This window comes from Dipodomys merriami, unplaced genomic scaffold (genome assembly GCF_024711535.1).
Source record: "Dipodomys merriami isolate MVZ:Mamm:240054 unplaced genomic scaffold, mDipMer1.0.p SCAF_323, whole genome shotgun sequence".
Classification (NCBI taxonomy): Eukaryota; Metazoa; Chordata; class Mammalia; order Rodentia; family Heteromyidae; genus Dipodomys; species Dipodomys merriami.
In genome coordinates this window covers 601,444-626,800 of record NW_027204749.1, presented here as the reverse complement: position 1 = coordinate 626,800, position 25,357 = coordinate 601,444, and the positions used below count along the sequence as shown (strand labels likewise).

General features: G+C 36.3%; 1 protein-coding gene across 1 annotated transcript in view; it reads right to left on the bottom strand.

The window, feature by feature from the left end:
* Positions 1-695: 695 nt before the first annotated feature.
* LOC138841619 (zinc finger protein 182-like) overlaps positions 696-25,357 on the bottom strand; it is a 38,658-nt gene continuing 13,996 nt past the window's right edge. Inside the window, exons 4-8 of the mRNA XM_070042395.1 lie at positions 23,276-23,377; positions 17,380-17,562; positions 6,093-6,215; positions 4,988-5,042; positions 696-2,827 (exon numbers count right to left, since the gene is read on the bottom strand). Coding sequence (XP_069898496.1) covers positions 696-2,827; positions 4,988-5,042; positions 6,093-6,215; positions 17,380-17,562; positions 23,276-23,377 — 2,595 coding nt within the window. The remainder of the gene's footprint in view (positions 2,828-4,987; positions 5,043-6,092; positions 6,216-17,379; positions 17,563-23,275; positions 23,378-25,357) is intronic.

Here is a 25,357-nt window from a genome sequence, read left to right as displayed (position 1 = left end):
AGGATTTCTCTATAATTTACAGAGGTTTCTGCCAAAGGTTTCCGTATATTGGGTTTCTTTTTTGTGTGAGTGCTCTAATGCTGGCTGAAGGTTCATTTCTGCTTGAAAGACGTCCTCTAATGTTCACTTCACATTTTGTCTTGTCTCTAGGTCTCTGAAATATGTAGAGAAACCTCTGAAACTTCTGGCTAAATATTGGTCTACATTTATTATACTCACATTTTCTCTCCTTTTTATGTTCTTGGATGTAATGAGGACTGACTTCTATTAAAAATTGCATATTTTTTAGACCTGTTAGTTTTCTTTTCTCCTATGTGATTCAGTTCTCTGATTAACACTGGGCTATGCTGTCGAAGTGGGATTTTCTACATTGGTATTATTCATACCTTGTCTTTCTTGTCTGTGCTCTATAAACATCCCTGCATGATTACTAAGTGAAGGACTTTTTTGATACTTGTTTCGTTTTCTCCTGAGTGTTTTCTGATGAAAATTTAACTATGACTTCTCGAAAACTTTCCACATTTTTTTCATTCATAAGATTTTTCTCCTGTGTGCATTCAATTTGGAACCATGAGGTATGCCTTCTGGCTAAAAGGCTCCACATTTGCAACATTCACAAGGCTTCTATCCAGTTTTGGTTCTATCATGCAAACTTATTTTTCTTCCAGGTGAAACTTTCCATAGTTATCACATTCCTAAGGTTTCTCATGTGTGTGGATTTTCTTATGCTTCCTGAGGTATGAACTCCGGATGAAGGACTTTCCACATTTGTTACATTCATAAGGTTTCTCTCCTGTGTGTGTTCTCTGATGAATAGTAAGTTTTGACTTATGGTTGAAAGACTTTTCACACACATTACATTCATAAGGTTTCTCTCCTGTGTGTGTTCTCTGATGGAGAATAAGGTGAAACTGCTGTCTGAAATACTTTCCACATTTGTTACATTCATAAGGTTTCTCCCCTGTATGTGTTCTCTGATGGACAATAAGGTGTGGTTTTAATCTGAAATACTTTCCACATTTGTTACATTCATAAGGTTTCTCTCCTGTGTGTGTTCTCTGATGAACAGTAAGGTATGACTTACGGGTGAAAGACTTTTCACACACATTACATTCATAAGGTTTCTCTCCTGTGTGTGTTCTCTGATGAACAGTAAGTTCTGACTTACGGATGAAAGACTTTTCACACACATTACATTCATAAGGTTTCTCTCCTGTATGAGTTCTCTGATGAACAGTAAGGTCTGACTTTTGTCTGAAAAAATTTCCACATTTGTCACATTCATAAGGTTTCTCCCCTGTATGTGTTCTCTGATGGACAGTAAGGTGTGATTTTAATCTGAAATACTTTCCACATTTGTTACATTCATAAGGTTTCTCTCCTGTGTGTGTTCTCTGATGAACAGTAAGTTCTGACTTACGGGTGAAAGACTTTTCACACACATTACATTCATAAGGTTTCTCTCCTGTGTGTGTTCTCTGATGAACAGTAAGTTCTGACTTACGGGTGAAAGACTTTTCACACACATTACATTCATAAGGTTTCTCTCCTGTGTGTGTTCTCTGATGAACAGTAAGTTCTGACTTACAGGTGAAAGACTTTTCACACACATTACATTCATAAGGTTTCTCTCCTGTGTGTGTTCTCTGATGGCGAATAAGGTGAACCTGCTGTCTGAAATACTTTCCACATTTGTTACATTCATAAGGTTTCTCCCCTGTATGTGTTCTCTGATGGACAGTAAGGTATGATTTTAATCTGAAATACTTTCCACATTTGTTACATTCATAAAGTTTCTCTCCTGTGTGTGTTCTCTGATGAACAGTAAGGTGTGACTTACAGGTGAAAGACTTTTCACACACATTACATTCATAAGGTTTTTCTCCTGTATGAGTTCTCTGATGAACAGTAAGGTCTGACTTCTGTCTGAAATAATTTCCACATTTGTCACATTCATAAGATTTCTCTTGTGTGTGTATTCTCTGAAACATATTGATGTATGACTTCATTCTACATGAATTTCCACATTTGTTACATTCATCAAACTTCTGTTCTTTGTCAGTTCTGTGATGCCTTCTGAGACCTGACTTTTGAGTGGAAAATTTCCTACATGCTTCATATTCATAGGGTTTCTCTTCTGGTGTTGTTTTAGGTTTGTCAGAACTTAGTTCTGACTTCTTAGAGATAGATTTTCCACATTGTTTAAACTCATCAGGCTTCTCTGGATATTTCCTCTCAGGTTTTGTAAGGTGTAAATCCTTACTGAATGATTTCTTACATTCACTACTTGTATAAGGATTCTCTCCTGTGTCTCTTTTCTGAGGCATAGTGACTGGAAACCTCCTTCCCTGACAAAGTTCTTGGGCAAGAAGAGCAGACTTATCATATTCTTCTCTATATTCATTATGGTTAGAGGTGGAATCTCTGATGCAAACCCAATTATGTGGAAAGAATATCATCTTTGAATTTAATATCTTCTCTCCTCCATATTCAAAATATGGACCATCATAATTTTGACTAAAAGCCTCTGAATATCTAAGCGATTGTTTAACTACAGGAGAAACACCAGGCATATATGCAGCCGGCATCTTATCAGGCTCACCGTAGGGGAGCATGTTCTGACACTGAATGAACTCATCCGTCATCATCCTTAAGGAGTTCTCATCAGTCCTATTCAGATCTGGCTTCTGTTTTGAGGTCAAGTTAGAAGTTGTCACTAATCTCACTCTTTGCTCTATTGTGTTAATATTTCTGACAGCTACGTCACACAGACATTCATCTGGACCTTCCTGGTAAGTCTTAATCACATGCTTCATTTTTTGAACATCTAAAATGAGTTATATAAAGAAGAAAAAATAAATAAATAAGATCCAAATACTCCTTAATATAAAGGTAAAGACATTTTTCCCATCTTAACTGTTACAAATTTTAAAATATTAAAGTAGGAATTGATTTATGAGAAATAAATTTCTTTCACCACAATGTATTGATTAAGAAAGTAATACTCTTCCTTACACCCTTTTTTGTCATGGGGCATGAACTCCAGGCCTGGTGTTGTCCTTCAGCTCTTCAGCTCAAAGCTAGCTCTCTACCATTTCAGCCACGGCAAGACTCCCAGGTTTTTCTGCTTATGTGGTGCTGAAGAATCGAACCCAGAGCCTTATGCATGCAAGGCAAGCACACTACCACTGAGCTACTATAATCAAGAACTCTGATAACAACAGATGCTGGAGGGGATATGGACAGAAGGGAACGGTACTGCATTTTTGTTGGCAGTGTAAACCTGTTCAACCACTTTGGAAAACAGAATGGAGACTCCTCAAAAGACTCCACATAGAGCTCCCTTATGAATCAGCAATCCCACTTATGGGCATTTACCCAAATGATTACAAACAAGACCATACTAAGGGTACCAGCACAACTATGCTTATTGCAGCATTGTTTACCATAGCTAAGATAAGGAACAAACACAAATGCCCCTCAGTAGATGAATGGTTCAAGAAAATGTGGTATATATGCATAATGGAATTTCATGCATTCATCGGAAAGAATGATATGGCTCCATTCGTTAGGAAATGGAAAGACTTGGAAAAATTATATTGAGTGAAGTATGCCAGGCCCAAAGAAACAGGTCCCATGGTTCCCCTTATTTCAATAACTAGTATATGTCTGAGACAAGCAGAAACGGTCAATAAGTTGATGTTAGGCCAAACGAACCCCAAGATAAGGACTCATATTTTTTTCTTTCTTGCTATTGTTTCTAACATATATATATATATATATATATATATATATATATATATATATGATATTTCTTTGTTGCTTTATATGTCCCTCCCCCATGGTATAAGCCCTGTTTTTACTGTGTTTGATGTAGGTATAATTTGTGGAGGGGAAGGTGGACCCATTCCAACAATGAGATGTACAAGACGTTATGTCAAAAAATGAACTTTACAACTTTGGCTGGGGCGGGGGGCTGGAGGGGAATGATGGGAAGGGATGGTAACGGAAATCAAAGGAGGGGGCAACAATGCTTGATAAGAAATGTACTCATTACCTTTCCCATGTACTTGTAACCCCTCTGTAAATAATTTTCACAATAAAAAAAGAGTAACACTGACAGTTTATGATGGAAAATGTTTTTCTGTGTTTCAGGTATTTCTTTTGTTTATGTCAGAGGAATTATTTATACAAATTACTAAACTATTTACTGCTAGCTTTTTAACCTGTATAATTTAATATGTATCATTCTTCATTTTTTCCCAAAAATTGATTTGTTTGATCTTAGGGGAATAGATGCTTTGTATTGTTTTATTTTCTTAAAATAATTTATATATTGTGCTACTTTACTTCTCAAACATTAGGAGAACAGTATTTTCTAACTTTGGAGATTGTACCATTTTTATACAAACCTTTGCTTTCACCTGAGAAATAAGTTTTATAACCACATTTCTTCAGTTATAAGTTCTCACTGTGAATTAAGTATCTTTAGAAATTTTAAATTTGTTTCCCTCCATCTTAGACAGAATCTCATCAGACTTTTAAACCCTCAGACTCATGAACTAAAGCCACATCAGCTCACCACCTAGTTAATCATTCTCTCTAGACTGAAAGCTTTGGTTCTGTATCCTGGCCTCTACCCTCCATACCCTTATCAAAGGATAGCAGCCTTGGCATAGTCATTTGCTATACCTGCCTAGTCCTAGTTTCAAAGAAAACTAAATCTCATTTTTCACATTTCTAATTTTCTTTTTTCAAAATAATTTCCACAAAGAGAAAGAGTTGCTAACTTTACCGTTACTGCCCTACACAGTTCAGTGTGCATCTACATGCATTTTTGATTCACAAGTCTAACACAAAGATCACCTAGTTCTCTGCTACACATGGGACGCAAGGGAATTTGGAATATTATTGGTCAGTACATAGCAAGACAAATTTACCAATTTGGTTCTGGATCCAAGATCATACGCAAGATGCTTTAACTCACCTGAGAAATTCTTGTCTGAGGCTTCTCTCATATATGACTCTTCATCTTGCTCCAGCTTGACAATCAATTGAGGTTTAGGACCAGTGTGCCCTGTTAATAAGAGTGAAGACCTATTGCTCATGCTGTGTCAAAATTGTTCTAAGTTTTCAGATATCCTGTTAACAAGGTTGCTCCCAAATCTTCTTTCATTTCCCACTGGCTCCATGGTTGAATCTCCCTTAGGTTTGAATTAATTTTGCAGGTTGTGTGACTTGAATGCAATTCGTTTTCTCAAGGTTAGCATTCTATTAGTTTGAGTCCTAGCTCCACTTCCAGTTTAAAAGTTATCTTGAGATAAGAGTCTCATGGAGACTTCACTGGCATTTTTTCTTCCAACTGAAAGCCTCAGATTTCAGACTCCTAAGAATTACAGGCATGAACCACTGCATCTAGTACTAGGTTTGGATTATAAATACTCCCTCTAATCTAGTGATTTCCAGTTCATACTTCCAATAATGTTAAATAGGTATATATGTATGTATGTATGTATGTATGTATGTATGTATGTATGTATGTATGTATGTATGTATGTATGTGTTTTCTAGATTGTATATCTACCCACAATAATCACCTCAAGTTTGGGAAGACAGTCTTCTCTTTACGGAAGACAGTTTGGAACTTTTGTCATACTGCTGATTTGGATTCTTGAACAATGAAAATAAAATTGCCTCTGAATGTATATAATTTACCTGTATATAATCTACCTTCATTCGAAACAAGTGACACTTCCCACAGACTGGAAACTTACATCCAAATAGCATTGAAAGTTCTATAAATATTCACATATCTACTAAAAACAAATCATTTTCCAGGCACCAGTGGTTCACACCTGTAATCCTAGTTACTCAGTAGGCTGAGATCTGAGGATTGCCATACAAAGCCAGCCCTAATAGGAAAGCTGTGAGATACTTATCTCCAATTTAACCATCAGAAAGCTTGAAGAGGCGCTGTTGCTCAAGTGATAGAGTGCTCACCTTGAACTGAAGAGCTGAGGCACTGTACCAATGCCCAGAGGTCAAGCCCCACTTAACTTTTCAAGTTAATGTGATATTTTTGGCTTACCTAAGGACACCAGCATGCTATAGGTTTCCAGCATCACATCTCTATACAGGGTCCTCTGAGAAATATCCAATTCCTGCCACTCCTCCCTGCTGAATTCCACAGCCACATCATCAAATGACACCAGCTTCTGTAAGGGCAGATTCCATCAATCCCTGAGTCATGAGAACACCAAAGCTAGAATTTCATTCTTCTACATGTCTGCTTTTGTATTTCAGAATGTGGTTGGAACTTTCTATGTTATTTATAAAATGAGAGAAAATATAATCAAAGTAGAAATATTTGCCTCTATAGTAACTTGGTAATTATGCATACAAAATTTTTCTAATACATCAGAACCCATTTCTGGTTCCAGCAATAAAGACAAGAAAACAGTTCTACGAAGCTAATAACCTAGCAAAACAACAATAAGTATAAGTAGGAGTCTGAAAGTGTGTGTTTAGCTTATTTTGGTAATATTTACTACATATCTGGGTAACAATGAAGTAAACAAATATTTTCTGCATTTTCATATTCTGCCTCACTGACAATACTATTTAGATTTTCTATTAAATAGTGCACTCATAAACAGTCACAACATAGTCATTACATCATATGGAATACATAACACATTTGTAGATCTAAGAAAAGCACAGCATCCAGTGAATGTTAAAAGGAGTAAAATTACTCAAAAAATAGTAAATGAATGATTTGGCTCTCATAAGATTTGACTTAGTTTTCACAATAAAACATACGATGTTAATCATTTTTGTTATTAAATTTCTAGATATAAAAGAATGGTCATAGATAGCCATATGTTTCCTTCATATGTAAAAACGAATTGCCAGCATGAATCTTTGTGAACATTGACTACTTCCTACCACACCGAATACTTACTTATTACCATAAAATGTTTCTTAATCAGCTTTGCATTTTAATAGGCTAAGGATGGATGTAAATGGATAGAGGTTTAAGGAATGCTCAAGATGATCTCCAAAAATGTGAAATATGACCACCACAAGAAGGATAGAGAATAAAAACTATGAATTGGGACATGATCTAAAAAATATAGTAGTTTTAAGAATTAGAATAAAATACAGCACTAATTTGTTGTACAGCATCTAAAAGGAATACAGTAATTCTTGACAATATCAGAGGTGAATGATAACTAACACACAAAAAGAAAATATATCTATAAAATGTTGAAAGAAAATAGACTTTAATACACAATCCATTGGGCAAAGGGCCTCTTCTAACAATATAGATGGAAGGTATTCCTAGGGAAAGATAATGCATTATTAACACATCTTCATTTTAACTGCTATAAAAATTATTCTGTGGGGCTCGGAAGGTGGCTGGCTCAGTGGTAGAGCACCATGCCCGAGGCCCAGGGTTCGATTTCTCAGCACCACATAAGCAAAAAAGAAAAAAAGCCAGAAGTGGCGCTGTGGCTCAAGTGGTAGAACCCTAGCCTTGAGCTGAAGAGCTGAGAGACAGGGCCTAGAGCCAGAGATCAGGCCTGACAACCAGACCAAAAAAAAATTATTCTGTATCAAGAGAAAAATAAAAATAGCTAACATAGATCTACACAAAGGACAAGATTATTAAAAAGGTAAATGTGTAGTTAAAGGAATGGTACATGTGTAGGTAAAAGAATGTATAGAAAACATTGTTTGCAATTTCTCTTGTGAAAAGAAAACTTACAGTACCATATTCATAATTCATAAGGAATTGAAATTCTATATACAAACACATAAGTGTTTTAAAAACAAAGATTGTGAAACCTGCACATGGATCAATTAATTTTGTACTTGCCTCGGAAATATGGGGGTCTGAGTTCAAAGAATTATTTCTACAAAAATGTAAAAGGAGAATAGAAAGGTTATAAATTCCATTCAATTCCATTGAAAAGTAACTATATTATGCTATATGCTACTACTATGATAATATTGTAAAGTTTAATGTTCCTAGTAAAAATGCATCCAGCAAGTTAATTTCCTTTGTGTTCCTACCAAAGAATCCCACAGGGTAGAAAGTTAATTTTCTTGCAGTACTATAGTATAACAATTTTCCTGCACATTTTACCTCTGCTGAAGCTCTATGCTTCAGCCTGAGAATGGCCTTTGTTCTTTACATGAAATGTCTGCTTATTTCTGTATAAAGAATATTAATAAGACCATTTTAAAAAAATCTTGCAGTCCTTGCATATTTTGAGTTGCACAAATTCAATGGAACATAGAAACAAATCTTTGAAAAAGTAGGGCACCTGTATTAAGCATACAGTCTTATTTTTATCCTATGAACAATGCAGTATAACAAGTATTTACATCAGATTTAATTTGTAATTGGTATCAGAGGTAATTCACAGTGTACAGGAGAATGCCTGCAGCTTATATGAGAGGTGATTTACAGTTAATTTGAGGTGTGTGCAGGTTACATAGAAGCAAAATAAGAATTAAATATGAGACAAACAAATATTAAATAGCAAAATGTTCATCGAAATAAGACCATATTTATATTGTAAAATATAGTAAATATATAAGGCACTGTCTGAAATGAACAGAAGAAAGAAAACGTAATGAGCAATCCAAAGTCATGGACTAGAGAGAAATAAAAATTTAAAAAAATATACAAAGATACCATGAGCAAAAGTTAATGATGAAAAATACAAATTGGGATAATATGTAGGAAATAAGCATCAGCCCCAAATGTATGACCACAGATACAGATAATTGCTAATAACAGACAGATTATACATTATGATAATAAAAATTTATGCTGAAAAGCAAAGTGTACAAAGACATGTTTAAAAGACCATGCAGTTTTAATACTTTAATGTACCATTACTATTGCAGAACTCATACTCCTCTTACTAACTGATATAACAACCAGAAAAAAAATCAGCACTAACATACACATGGATGCCATTTTCTTAAACTTAAAAAAAAACACTATGGTGTTACATTTATCAAGACACATATTCCAAGATTAAAAGTAAATCAGAAGACAAATGATGTAGAAACCAATATGAAAAATTAAAGTTATGTTATAAATACATGAAAATTAAAAAATATATTTGCAGTATACTATGAATGAAATAAACACAGGGAAATTACAATGGATCTCAAAGAAATGTATTCCTTCATTGTGATTTATAGAATATTAAATGTAGCCTCTTTCTTACTTCACCTTTGAAATAAAAACAAATAGTTTGGGGCTGGGAAGATGGCTAAGTATTAGAGTACTTGCCTGCCATGCATGAAGCTCTAGGTTCCATTCCTCAGCACTACATAAACAGAAAAATTAAGAAATGGCACTGTGGCTCAGGTGGTAGAGTTGTAGACTTGAGCAAATCAAGATCAGGAATGGTGCCCAGGAAGGCTCCAAATTCAAGCTCTAAGTTTGGCAAAAAAAAAAAAAAGGTTAAATATATATGGTGTATTCACATGGATATCTTCTGGAGAGTGGGGGAAAGCCAGAGAACTAGAAGGAAATGGGGTAAAAAGTGCATCTATGGAGGTCATTAGGCACTGATGAAAGTAAGCTATATAAATCATGAGTCAAGATGGAAGGGAAACATTGGGAGAGAGTGAGGGTATGGAAGACACAGCATGACAGGAAATGTACTCAATACCTGGCCCAAGAACTGGTAGTCTCTCCATACATCACCACTATAACAATAAATTCAATTTAAATTTGAAACAATTTCTTCATGGAGTTGTGTGAGCATAAAGTTAGTGAAGAAAATGTACCACAGTTAGAAGAACAGCTAAAATTATTAGAAATAAAATACATCACTTAATTGATACATGAAATACTGGAGCTTAGGTTGAATTTTAAATATGCTGTTAACAATAATCTAACTTCATTGTAGTATCCAATTAACTGTTAATGATAAATATTCAGGTAAGTAAAAACAAAACAAAACAAGTGCTTCTGGCTCAAGATGCTTATCCTACCCTAGCTACTAAGGATTCTGGAAGCCAGACAACTGGGTAGACAACTCAAATGAAGCAGCTAATCAATAGATTGGAGGAGGTGTGGCTCAAGAGATAGTACCAAAAAAGAAATTAAAGCACACCTTAGGAAGTGGAAATACCTACCATGCTCCCGGACTGGGAGAATCAACATTGTGAAAATGACAATACTTCCAAAGGCTATCCACAAATTCAATGCAATACGTATCAATAGTCCAACCTCATTCTTCAATGAAATAGAAAAAGCAAGCCATAAATTTATATGGAAAAATAAAAGACCCTAGATAGCAAAAACCATCCATACCAGAAAGAACAATGCTGGTAGAATATCACTACCAAATTTCAAACTGTACTACAAAGCCATAGTAATCAAAACAGCTTGGTAATTGCACAAGAACAAACTTGAGGATCAATGGAATACTGAAGTCCCAGAAATGAACACACAGACCTATATCCACCTAAACTTTGAGAAGGGAGCTAAAAAAATAGAATGGAGGAACGACAACTTCGTCAGTAAAAGGTGGTGGCAAAGTTGGTTCATTACAAGAAGAAAACTAAAGCTACATCTCTATATATCACCCTGCACCAGAATCAACTCCAAAAGTAACAAAAACCTCACATTCAAAGAAAACACCCTGAAAAACATTACAGAAAAGAATAGGAGAAACTCTAGTGGTACTTGGCACCAGCCAAAATTTTCTTAATAGAGACCCAGAAACACAACAAATCAAAGAAAGATTGGACAAATGGGATTGCATGAAACCACAGAGCTTCTGCATGCAAAGGACATTGCTAACAAGATCAATACAAAGCCCACAGATTGGGAAAAGATCTTCACTAGGCATAAAATGAACATGGGTCTCATAACTAAAATATACTTAGAACTCAAGAAATTAAATCCCCAACAACAAATCCTCAGAGAAACAACTGCCCAATAAATAAGTGGGCTAAAGACATAACAAGAATCTAATCTGAAGAGGAAAGAATGGCCAAAAGGTATCTTTAAAAAAAATGCTCAACTTATAAATATGTTAGAAACAATTACAAGAAAGAAAATACATTTGAATCCTTAACGGGGTTCATTTCGCCTAAAATCAACTTATCTGATCGTTTCTGCTTGTCTCAGACATATACTAGTTATTTCAAGTAAGGGAAATCATGAAACCTATGTTTGTTTGGGCCTTGCTTATTTCATGTAGTATAATTTTTTCCAAGTCTTTCCATTTCCTAACAAATGGAGCTATTTCATTCTTAAAAAAATACAAAAACAAAACAAGGCTCAATTCTCTAGTCAAAAAGAAATGCAAATTAAGACAACCTTGAAATTCCACCTCACCCCAGATAGATTGGCTATAATCAAGAACACTAATAACAACAGATGCTGGAGGGGATGCAGACAGAAAAGGGAACCCTACTGCATTGTTGGTGGGAGTGTAAACTTGTTCAATCACTTTGGAAAGTAGAATGGAGGTTCCTCAAAAGACTCTACATAGTGCTCCCCTATAACCCAGCAATCACACTTTAGGGTATTTACCCAAAGATCACAAACAAGGGTATACTAAAGCTACCAGCACACCTATGTTTATTGCAGCTTTATTTACCATAGCTAAGATATGGAACCAACCTCGATGCCCCTTAGTAGATGAGTGAATCAAGAAAATATGGTATATATATACATATATATATATATATATCCATATATACATAATATGCATTTATACATATATACGTGTGTGTATACACACACACACACACACACACACACACACACACACACACACACAATGCTTTTCTATGCCTCCATTAGAAAAATGGTATCACACCATTTATTAGGAAATGGAAAGACTTGGAAAAACTTGTATTAAGTGATGTAAGCCAGGCCCAAAGTAACATAGGTCCCATGGTCTCCCTTATTTGAAATAACTAGTACATGTCTAGGACAAGCAGAAACGGTCAAAAGCTATGTACATATGACCATATAAGATGATATGAAGCGAAATGAGCCCTAAGACAGGAACCCAAGTGGTTTTTCTCTTTCTTGCCATTGTTTTTAATGCACTTTTATAATGTACTATGTGATTTTTTTTGTTCCTTTGGTATGTTCTTCCCCCAAGGTATAACCCCTGTTTTCACTGTATTTGTTTGCGGTACCCTGCATCTTGTATATACATTTTTCTAATTTGGGGATAGGAAAGGAAAAACCAAAAGGCTTAAACAGGGATACAAGCTGACCCATTGTAACAATGAGATGTACAAGGCACTAGGTTGAAAACCAGCTTTGCCATTTGTGTGAGGGAGGGTGAGAGGGGTTGCAGATGTTAGGAGGAAAGAAATGGTAGGGAAAAAACAAAGGAGCAGGTAACAATGCTCCATAGGAAATATAATCACATAACTGTAACCCCTCTCTAAACTATTTTACAATGCAAAAAGATTAAAAAAAAACAAGTAGTGCCAACACTGAAGGAGGAAGCTGACAGAATGTGAGGACTGTGAGTTCCTGTTCCAACACTAGCACAAGAAAGGCACAGTGGAGAATGAGGTAGGTGTATCCCATCAGTTTTGAATTTAGACACCAAGCATGCAACACAACAAACCTTCATCTCAGACATAAAGATAAAAGGGGTAAGAATAATTTCAATTCAAAGAACCATGTCAGCAAAGGAAAATTGATCAGTAAAACAAACAAGTTCCCAGATACAGCATTTGAAAAATGGTGAGAGACAGATGGAGAGAGGGGGACTGAAAGAAAAGAAGACACAAGGAGGAAAATATATAAAAAGTGAGAGAAAGAGAGAAATGATGAAAGCTTATGAGTAGGAAACAGAATGAAGAGAGTAAATAGAGAAAAAAAATCTTGTGAGGACACCTTAGAAAAAATACAGAGGGCTTTCTAGGAAATATTATCAGGTTTTATGTAATCAAAGACCAGGAAGACCAGAAGTATGTATGGAGAGTAATTTAATTACATATATCTTACTAAATAATCTCTAACATTTGAAGTTGTGTGTATGACCACACTATTTCAGAAACTCCAGTAAAACCTCTTTAACATAATTCAACATTACTAATAAGGAGGTGATCTCTGACAAGTTGTCAGCAAATGTCCACTTTACATGACAAGTGACCCCCTCAATGGCATTGAATCACAAAACAAGTGTGACTACTTTATCTCATATCAGAAAACTCCAAGCAAGTCTGCCCTCAATAAGACAGATTGTAACATTTTATAATCTACTCATTCTAAAAACCATCTTTACCTGATTTAGGAGCAAGTTCTTGAAGCTGAATCTTTTTTTTGTTGTTGTTGTTTTTAAATCTTGGATAAACTTAGCTTCCTAAAATGGAATGTAAAAAATGAGATATAAAAAGCAACTCACCAGAGATCCTCTCATTCTTTCTTGCTGTTGACAATGAAGAGAAGATTCTGGAAGCATGGCTTGGAGAAAAGGCAATTGACATAGTCAGGAAAGAACCTGTGTGATTATGCCCAGATTTTCCTGCTCAAAACATTATACATGGAGTGAAAAAGCACAAAGCCTTCTTATGGGCGAAGAATATTGGATGTCTCAAGTAGAGTATTAAATGCTCCACTGAAGATGACTCCACAGTCCATTAGTAGGTAGACAAACAGTATTCTAGGTTAATATACATACAGAATTCATAAAAACTCAGGTTCCTAAAAATAATTGAATAATTAAAACAAAAATCCACACCTTTAATACTACTAGTTATTAAGGAAATATATTTAGGGTTGTATGAATTATTTTTCTATTCATTAAAATGGATCCTAGGACTCCATTGAACTTTTTTAAAAAAATTATTGTGAACATACTGTACAGAGGAGTTACAATTACATGGGCAAGATAATGACTACACTTCTTATCCAGCATTGTAGCCTCCTCCTTTGTTTCCCCTTCCCAACACCTCCTCCCCCGGCCCCCTCCCACATCCTTTCCCCCCCACCAAAGTTGTAAAGTTCATTTTCGACATTACAACTGTACGTCTCATTGTTGCAATGGGTCCAACTGTATCCCTCTTTAAAGGATTTGTTTTTTCCCTTCCCCTCCACAAATTATGGCAACATCAAATACAATGAAAGCAGGTGGGGGAGGGACATACAAAACAACAAGGAAATAATCTCATAAATGTGTTAGAAACAATTGCATGAAAGAAAAAAAAACATTTGAATACATATCTTAGGATTCATTTCCCTAACATCAACTTTACTGACCTTTTCTGCTTGACTCAGTCACATACTAGTTATTTCAAATGAGGGAAACCATGGGACCTATGTTTCTTTGGGCCTGGCTTACTTCACTTAATATAATTTTTTCCAAGCCTTTCCATTTTGTAACAAATGGAGCAATGTCATTCTTTCTGATGGAGGCATAGAATTCCATTGTGTATATATACCACATTTTCTTGATCCATTCATCTACTGAGGTGCATCTGGGTTGGTTCCATATCTTCGCTATGGTAAATAATGCTGCAATAATCATAGTCATGCAGGTAGCTTTAGTGTGGTCTTGTTTGTGAACATTTGGGTAAATGCCCAAAAGTAGGATTGCTGAGTCATAGGGGAGCTCTATGTGGAGTCTTTTGAAGAGCCTCCATACTACTTTTCAAAGTGGTTGAACAAGTTTACACTCCCACCAACAATGCAGTAGGGTTCCCTTCTGTCCGTATCCCCTCCAGCATCTGTTATTAGACTTCTTGATTATAGCCATTCTAACTGGAGTGAGGTGGTATCTTTTGCACTCTGTCTTATTAATTTATATATTTAAACTCCATGGAGAGAATATACATTATAACTCAATATTAACTCACGCAAAATTGTACAGGAAAATGTATAATACATATTACTTGTATTATAATATTTCAATAATGGTTTTCAAATGGCGTAGTTCTCTGCATCCAAATTCTTGGAGCACCCTTGAGCAATAACTTGAAATTTGTCATTTAGCCTACTTTATGTAATCAGTAAAGGTTATGTAAATGCAGGTTTGAGAAGTCCCTAATGGTCACTTTCCTAAACAATTCTGTGAAGAATTTTGGCCATTCTCTGGGAGATAAAGGGCTTAATAAAGATGAAACATGAAATATTAGTCATAGGAGTGACAGAACACCAACCACCCAATCACAGAAAGAACCAGAAGATTAAAATCTTATGTTGCACAAATAATACTAACACAAAATTCTAAGCTGAGGACACCCCAAAATACAGATTTATAAAACTAAAAAATGATTTAAATACCTATATGCTTTTTCTTATATTTATTGTTTGGCTTCTACACAGGAAATGCTACTATCCAGAGGATTTTTTTTTACACAACTATATGAAAGAGAAACTCTTTATATAAAATAACAAACTTTACAGTGACATATGAAATCTGAAATCTACTCTGTAAACTTCAGTTAGGTCGTTTGTGCTAAGAAACAGTATGAATCACTAAAAAACAACATTTGTACATTCATTTTGGATTGTTCCACGTCACAAGAATGGTTTCTTACTTTTAAAAAGTTACAAGAATTTTCTGTAGGCTAATTATCCATATTCCATTACTCAAAACCACAAGTGTTGTAGATTTCAGGGTGGGATATTTTCTTTTTGTTTTGGGATTTAGAGTATCCTCCTTAAATTTAAAGTCTGCTATTTCATATTATTTCATTACAAACATAATCTATGTTTAAAAGAGTTTATTTTGTAACTGGGCTCTGGTGGCTCATGGTTGTAATCCTAGCTACTCAGAAGTTTGAGATCTGAGCACCACAGATTGAAGCCAGCTGGGGCAGGAAAGTCTAAGAGACTCTGATCTCCAATAAACTACTAAAATACCTAGAAGTGGAAATGTGGCTTAAGTGGTAGAACATTATGCTGGAACAAAAGGAGCTCAGGGTCAATGTCCAGTGCTTGAGTCCAAGAACCAGGTCTAGCACACAAAAAGAGCATTTTATTGTATTGTATTTAAATTCTATTGAACAATTGTTTTGGAATACATATTTAGGCAGTCTCTCATTTTAAATGATGTAAATTAGGCTTAATAATCTAGTGGAGAAATTGTAACTTGTCAAGGACAGATAAAGTGGAGAATATCCATGCCAGTAACATTTTAAGCTAGGAAAATCCATAGGAAGTGCAAAGCATAAAAGGGATCAACATGTTTCACTAACATATTTTAAAGGAATGTTCAAGCTTCATTGACTTCAATTTCCATGAAGAATTTCTTAAGTGAAATAATACGTCTTCGAGCAGATTGAGACAAAATAGAGAACACTACCTAAAACCTCATTATACGTTACATCTAAAAAACACACCACTTTGAGCAAGAAACAGTACTTTAATTTCCTTCTGTAACACTTCATGACAAACACATTCTCAACTGCAGGTAAAAACCAACGCTATAACGCTACTATCATTATATCCACAGGTGAGACATTTGAGAGATCATATACAAGAATTGATAGTGTGAACAGGCTGAATAAATTAGTAAGAACAGAGATAGATAGTTTCACTTGTGACAATAATTCCTCCACCACAAACCACAGCCCCATGTCCCTTCTGAGCACTAGGTTCTGACTGATTCCTCAGGCAAGTTCATTTCCCCTCCTACTAGTTAGTGTAAACCTTCCAACAGCATCAAGTGATTGGGAGAGTTAGAGGAAAGAGTACCACCTGAGTCTTGTGTTCTAGGAAGTAGAACCAATCTTTGCTAAGGCAAGGAACCTGAAAACATGTTGTCCTTCCTTTGCCTTTCTGCCTCTGCTCTGTAGGGCTTGTCAGAGTTGACAAGGTATCCTCCTTCAAACATTGCTAGTATTCATTGCTTAACTAAAAGAAAAAAAAACAGGACCATCACACACTACTGTAATATCTCATGTAGACCTGTTGCTTGAAAGGTCGTGTACAAACACGTGTGAACTAAAGCCAGCAGTACTAAGAGAGCTAACAATGCAGGAGAAGAGCGGAGACACCTCTAGGAGAAACAACACAGAAACCCAAAATACAACTGCAGTATAAATGGAGTCAAATCAGGCACACCCCTCACAATTTTACTGCAATTGTTACCATGCTCATCTTACACCTGGGCAAAGATAATAAAGTCACGTGTTAACAGCAGAATTTCACCGTCATGGAAATCTAAATGCACACTTTCTCCTATTCTGAAGAACCTCCCAACTAGCTGTCAGAATGTTGCAAGCCAGTTTCTGACACCTGGAGTCACAAGAGTTGTGGCAGCACAAACTCTTGAACCCTGAAGAAATCATTAGCCCCATGCTGGATGAACACATGGAGGATCAATTTCACCTTGTGTTTTGTATCCAGCTCGCAGTTCCTACCTGATATTGGTCTGCAGCCTGAGATCCCTTCAAGTTACACCTCCCAAGCTCCACTGAAGAGAAACCTTCTCCACTGAAGAGAAACCTTCTAGCAGCAAGCCAACTGGAAAGGAACTGGAATTTGCAGGCTGGAAACACCCACAGTGGGTGGGGAGGCACATGCGCAGAAGGATCTTTGTCCTGCTTTAAAAAAAAATAGAGAATACAAACCCTGCACTTTCAAAGGATCTGTGCTGCAACATAGACTACAATTCCCACAATGCATGGTGCCACTCTGAGAGGAAGTATTTTCCATCAATGCTAGGCCCTTTGTCTTAGGACTGCAGGGATGCATGGGAAGGTTTTCTACTGCTTGCACGAGCATAGATGAGTTTTTTTTGTTGTTTTTAAATGAAAATCACTATGTGTCTCCTGAAACACTGTTAGAATATCCGAGAAATGGACAAGTATTGGAAGCATGAAATAAGTTGGCTTTTTAATTCTTAGATCTACTAATGTAATTGAGGTTATGAGAGGTTAGCTTTTGAGTTCTGTTGAATGTAAATTACACCTGATTTCTTTACATTTTGGAATAGCTCCCTGTTCAATATAAATAGGTATTCGCAGGCACTAAACTGATTCTTGGTCATTTTTCATGCTCTAATGTATACACTGCAATAAACTAGCAGAATTGCTAGATTTACAGCATAATCCTTGCACCATTTAAATTTTTTAAAAAAAATCTAATAATTTCCCAGAAATAACCAAATTTCATTTTTGAAATCTTAAGTCGTTTCTGGCTCTTTCCAAATTTTTCCGTTATTTTAAGATTCTTTTCTTTTCTTTTCTTTTAATTTCTTTTCTTTTCTTTGATGTTCATTGTTGCTCTTGTGGCTTGAACTATGGTGTTCCCATTACCATTTCTTAAACAATTTGTTCAGCTAAATAGTGAAACGCATCCTGTGGGTGGGAGGAATGCTCTTAGAGCATGCACCTCACCACCATTGCTGTTCAAACAGATGGTGGTTTGGGGAGATCGGTGGAATGTGGGTGAGGTGCAAGTGTGAAGTGAAGGGTAGGCCTCTGTGATGCTTGATTGCTTGCCCCAAACCAGTGTGTTTTTGTCTTTGTTTGCATGCCCTATTTCAGTGTGAATTCCTCCCTCTTCTATGATCCTGAAAGTTCCTCTCAGTCACTCTAAGCTATCTCATATTGTCTTCCCAGGTGTTACCCATTAGACTTTGGAATAAATCTTTGTTATCCCAGATCCTGAGTGTGGGAAGAGTCAGGGGCCACTTCTAGAAACCAGGCTTGTGTCCTGACCTCTGACATTTGCCACACAGTCAGGAATAATCAGGCATCATTTGGGACAACACAGTTCCTTTACTGATAATGCAGCATCACCAGAGAATTCCTAACTTCCTGGTGAAAGCTCCCTAGGAACTTGTCTCAAAATAAATGTGTAGGCCTAATCGTTCCAGGCCCAGTGATACACCTATAGTCCAAGAACTTCTAAGGCTGAACAGGGAGAATCATTCAAGCTCAGGAGAAGAAGGCCATTCTAGGTAACATAGGAAGACTGAATCTCAAAGAAACACAAGTATAGCAGTTCTTTCCCAGAGACTCTGGGTTTGATTCCCAGTACTAGAAAAACAAAACTAGCCTAATGCACACCATTTTAAACTAATAATACATCTCTTTTATTGCTGAGCGCACAATTTCCAATTTTTCTTTCTAATCACCAAGCATGAAACTGTAATTTTATAAAACTGCTAGATGACTGTCGAGGAAGAACATGCTTAGTTTCCTAGCTCTGTGAAGATCCATGAGAGTAGAAAGCAATATTCGGGCATTTCTTACCTCATTCCAATGACATCAAAGACATGTTGCTAGTGTTCATTGATTTGCTAAGCTGGTCATCCATCTTGACAGTGGTCACATTGCTGCTGGCCTTAGCAAGTGCTACCCCATTTTCTTCAAGTGGGACTTGATTGCACTGAGCAGGATTCTTTCCTTCATGCAGTCCTGCATGAGGAATTAAAAACAGAAAGCTCCATTATTACCCCAATTCCTTTTAATTATTTTTTCAATTCCAGTCCTGCAAATGCATTTTGTCTTTACCAATAAATAGGTCCATGCCTTTTAATGATTTTTGTAATTAAAAAATTTTCATTGTCCTATGACAACACAATTTTCTAGGGAAAGGCTAAAAATTGAAGAAAGACCCTATAAGCATATTTGCAATGTGTTAATTGTTACTTTCTTAATGCAACAGCCTCTCTAATTTCTTTCCATCCTAACTTACTTGAGAACCTACAAATGGATGGAACTCAGTTTAATTAACTATAAGAACATGAGTCTTGTTATTTATATTACATCTGGGGCCTAGTGACCACAAAAGGTCCTTTGGTAAACTATTAACACTCATTGCATAAATAGTGAAGCAAAAGAGATTTTTTTTGTTACATGAAAAACCTCCCCAAGTTTTTCAGAGAGAAGCAAAAGTACCAAATGTAGAACCAGGAATAATTACTGATGGTGCTGATATGTCAGAGAAACTATTCACATCAAGGTGAACTGTGTTTTTAGTTTATGACTGAACTAAATTCCTTTCGTTTTGGTCCCCTTCTTTGTAGAGATCTTGATTTCTTTGGTTTTCAATCCCAAATAATTTAATAATTTTACTGATATCCCATCTTTGAAAATGGATCTCACCTCTTTTGTGTGCCTGTTAAAGGCCCAGATATTGGTCTTGGGTTCTTTTCCATCATGGCTTCTTTTGAGATGAGATTAGTCAGAAGGGCTAACACTTGTGCAAAAGAGCTGAAAAGTTTACAGGTTTTATGAAGGAATCTGGGTGGATTCAATTGACTGGGTGAGTTTGTACTGATTTATATATAGCATTGATTTTATATTTTATGTTAGGCAAATGTAATCTTACTGCTTACACCAAAGCAATATATGTGTGTTTATATACATAAATGTATGTCTATATGTCTGACTGTCTTCGACATAACTGCAAACTTTTATTTTAAAACTATATCGAACTCAAGTAATTGGTATAGCTGGTATTTCAAATAAAGAAGGCAGATATTTTTTGCCTCAGACCATCAGTATTTATTGAGCATTTACAGTGTACTAGGCACAATAGAACATACAGAAAATATTGCCTGCTCTAGAGGATCTTACATTCTGTAAGAAAAAACAAATGCACCTTTTCAAATGGCATTTTTGTTTGCTGTTTTCTGTTATGTACCAAGGAAATATTCTGTAGGATGAGATTTAGGTATAACAGCCTCATCATTATTGCGAGAAGAAAGATTTAATGGCAAAAATGACAGACAGACCATTTGGGATAGAGTTTATAAGAGATACACAATGTCATCAACTAAGGTAAGATGTGCTGCAGTAGAGGATGTTGGAAATAGAGTATGGGATGCAAGCAAAGGAACAAGGGATCTTACAGAGTATGTAGAGCCAGAAAGATCATGTGGCCATTTCCCAAGTACACAGCCACTAAGACAAGTGACAAGGTAGAAGGCTTAAGAAAAGAAGGAAGTCCTATGCACCTGATAAACAGAATGACCAAAATCGAAGGCAAACTGTACCAAGAAATTCTGAAAAACCAAAACGGATTAGGAAGCATAGAATTTACAGTTAATGCTATCCAATGTCATATGGGCCAATTTTTCACTCCTCAAGGGAGAAAAAAACACTTTTGCTTTTGAGGTGAGGGGAGAATGGGGAATATGGGAGGTATTTGGTAGTTACATTAGTATTTTTGTTGTTATGATAAACTTTGCACTTTAACTCAGTAAAAGCCTATTACTTGCCAAAAGGGACTAAGAAACAATTTTCTAATAATGTACAATTTCCTTAGAGGAGATTCAAACTCAAAAGAAAGATTTACATGACAAATAATAGAGAAAGTAGTTGAAAAGTCCATTCAAAAATGTTTTATTCCACTTAAATGAACTTAATACATGTGTTCTTAACAATTATGCTTGATTGTTCATGAAAATTTCAAAAGACATTCAACAAAGCAGGCCATCATCTTATTTCCCCGTTAATTAGTTTTATTTTACAACACATGTGTTTGAGGCACATAGCAAAAATGAAAAAAAATCACAGAAGGAAAATTAATCTAAAAATAAGTTAAATACATAGGGTTTTTTTTATTGTGAAAATACTGTACAAAGGGGTTCAATAACATGGACAAGATAATGAGTACATTTCTTATCAAGCATTGTAGCCTCCTCCTTTGTTTCCCCTTCCAATCCCTTCCCATCCTCCCCCCATCCCCCAACCCAATCCTGCTTCCCCCCCACCAAAGTTGTAAAGTTCATTTTTCCACATAACATCTTCCACATATCATCTCATTGTTGCGATGGATCCACCTGTATCCCTATTTAGGCAATTTTTTTCCCTTCCCCTCCACAAATTATACCAACCTCAAATACAGTGAAAGCAGATGGTATACCATGGGGGAGGGACATACAAAGCAACAAAGAAATAATCTTATAAATTTGTTAGAAACAATCACCTGAAAGAAAAAAGCATTTGAATACATATCTTAGGGTTCATTTCCCTAACATCAACTTATCTGGCCTTTTCTGCTTGACTCAGTCATATACTAGTTATTGCAAATAAGGGAAACCATGGGACCTACGTTTCTTTGGGCCTGGCTTACTTCACTTAATATAATTTTTTCCAAGTCTTTCCATTTCCTAAACATAGGGTTTTTTGTTTATAGCTTTGCTGAATATACATGAATAGTCAATACCAAGCAGTTCATTTTTACTACACCTTTACTTTTACATCAGTTCTTAGGTTTTCTAAAACAATGAAATACAAATAAAATGTGTAGCAAAAATAATTTTTGAGCAAACAGCAGGTAACTTCACAAATATTGGAATGTGAACTGTTTCTGCCCTTATCCAGAGTTAATTGGGTCACAACTTTGTCTGAAAGCACACTTCTGGTACTGTAGTCAAAGGTGTGCTCACTGAAATAGACTCTTCCACAGAAATACATGATTCCCACTTGGAATAGCCATGGAATATTGTTTGAGCCACAGACATACAAGGGCTCCAAAACTTTATAATACCCACAATAACTACAACTGTGACTGGAAACAATTTCCCTCTTATTTCCCACCAGTACAAACCAATATGTAGGAAGATTTCTTTGCTTAGACATGGAATCAGTTTCAACACTGGCCCTTGTGAAGTCACCATGAACCAAAGCACATGCCAAACATTTATAACATTTAAAAATTCCACATCATCATACTGGCCATCTCATGATGAAAACCGATAACAGGCTCTACTCTCCTAATATGAAACAAACAAACAAAAAACACATGGTAATACAGAAATTAAAATAGAAGTAACATAACCCACATAAAGTATAAAGTTCAGCAATGACTTCATCAAAAGCTGTGTTTTCAAGAAAGGAAACTTCCTCTGGGGAGTTCAGAATCTCATAATAGAACACTGAGAAGTGAAGGGCCAGACACAATCTGATAGGATGCACTGGTTGAATTTCCTTTTTGCTGATCTCAAAAACTTCTTGGTATGCTTGGTGTGACTGATTCACAATTCCTTTCTTGTCATCACCAGCAGCAACCTCAGTCTTGGTAGCAGTCTTTCTTCATTCTCAAATAGGAGACTTTGCTCTCTGCTTGTGGAGCGTTAGGGATCAAAAACTTTCCCAAAAGAGACAGTATATCATTGCAGATCTCTTAGCTTGTTCTCAATTCTTTCTGTGTTCTCAAACAATCTTCTGATTTTTCTCAGCACCTTCTGCCTTTTGCTCAATACTTGAAACTACCCTCCAAGAGGACCTATGGGCTCCAATAAGCAGCTGAGAGAAGATTCCTTTCCTCATTAGGTAATTCAGCTTCTTGCTCACTTACAGACTTGATGCAGGCTGCCATGTCAGCATTTCGCTCAGCCTGCTTGGCCATTTCGGCCTTCTGCACCATGTCATTTCTTTCCATGACTGGATGTTCTGTGTCCTGAAGGTGGAGGAAAGACAAGGGGTCATTGGTCTCTGGATGGTGGCATAAGCAGAGGTGAGGCTGAGACTCTGTTCCTAGATCTCACAGCTCACAGGCTCCAGCAACTCTGCAGACATGGGGCTTCTTCAAATCCAATTTTATTGTTTTTCCATGTCACCAATATCCTTAATTCACCCTGAAAATTTCACAACAGTTAAAGTCCATTTTGCTTGCTGCTCATTTTTTGTCATTTTAAAATGGTTTCATATCCAGGCCTAGTAGTAGCGTGTGAATGTGGGATTTATTTTTTGAAACAATAAGGCCTATGGCAGTGTGTATGGTGCCAGGTGTTCATTCGAGGATGACCTCACACCATGATGATATGATGAATGAAATCTTGCCTTCTACACCAAGTGTCACTCAGAGCCAAGAAGTTCACAATTGTGAAGAGTTGGGACATGCTCAAGTTCCTGTCTAAAGTCCCAAGAAATGGGAAATCTGAACTATTTATATGGATCTAACTTCATACAGAGTTTCTGAACACTACTTTTACACATGAGATGCTCAATGTTAGTTAATCTATATTCCTCATCTTTTAAAAACATTCTGCAATATTTTTCTGTTGTTTAAATGTGCAAGAAAATTCCATTAAATTACTAAGTTTTTATTTAATGTTCTGTGATGAATCCACTTTTTAAAACATTTTTCTAGGGCTTGGAATGTGGTTCAGTGGTAGAGTGCTTGTCTCGCATGCATGAGGCCATGGGTTTGATTCCTCAACATCACATGAACAGAAAAAGCCAGAAGCAGTGCTGTGGATCAAATAGTAGAGCCCTAGACTTGAGCTGAACAGCTGAAGGACAGCACCCAGGCCCAGAGTTCATGCCCCATGATCTACAAAAATATATATACATATTTTTTATTTAAAATGTCATAGTTTTCCAATGTAGTTTTAATAAACATCTTGGAAGAGAAAATATAACAGGGGGCACCACTTTATTACCATTATCAGATGAGAGGACTCATGATACAAAATAAAACAATGTCAGAATCTGAAGTGTGGCATAAGGAGTAGATCGTGAACATAAAAGCCAAGAATTAAAGCATCATGAGTTTAAAGCTAATTACCAACATAAACAAAAGCAAAGGTAAATATAGTAATAGAATTTCATGACACAGAAATAATGCATCATATTTTTGTGTTGAGGTCCACATAGAGAATGTTAGACATGGAAATCCAGAAATTTTAGATGGGTTTTCAGAGTATAATGAGAGAGAAAGAGAGTACTGATAACTTTGTCCCTGTGATTTGGAGGATCCTGGGGAAGTGATCACAAGCAGTGTCATCAGGAGAGTGCAGTGGATAGTCGATGATGAAGGGAAAATAGCTTGTGTGGTTCTCAGTGAGTTAGGGACTATGGCAGAGACTGGGTATCTACAAGGTGAAAGGATCCTTCACATTCATCCCAGGGGACCACACATAGGAAGGCAGGCACAGGAGAAAGATTATTATAAGGTTTATTAAAGAGGCCATAATGTCCTGGTAGAGGGAGCACATGGTGTTTTTCCCTATGCAGATAGCAGGAGGGTCTGTGGCAGGAAGTGAGATAGGTGGGTATTCAGGTGGTTCTGGGAAGAGAGAAGAAGGGAGCAGCTGTATGGCTGGAAGCTCAGAGCTGGAAGGAGCCCAGGTCTGGGTGGAGCTGAAGACCAATGGCGGGCATAATGCTTACATTCCCCAATTTGCTGATTAATATACATAGGGGAACCAGGCCGGGGGATATGGAGGTTATTTCTTCTTGAGCAACTTCTTCTGTAAAGGGGCAAAGTAGTCAGGGGCTCCTTCTTTATTGCCCGCACAGTTACCATCCAAGAAGTGTCTGCTTGACTGGTTGGTAAAGGTCTTTTTTTCCATGAAAATAGTTATCTAAAATTCAAGACACATTGAATAAAAAGCAAAGTTGCTGTTCAGGCAAAAATTGCTCTTAGCAGCCCAAG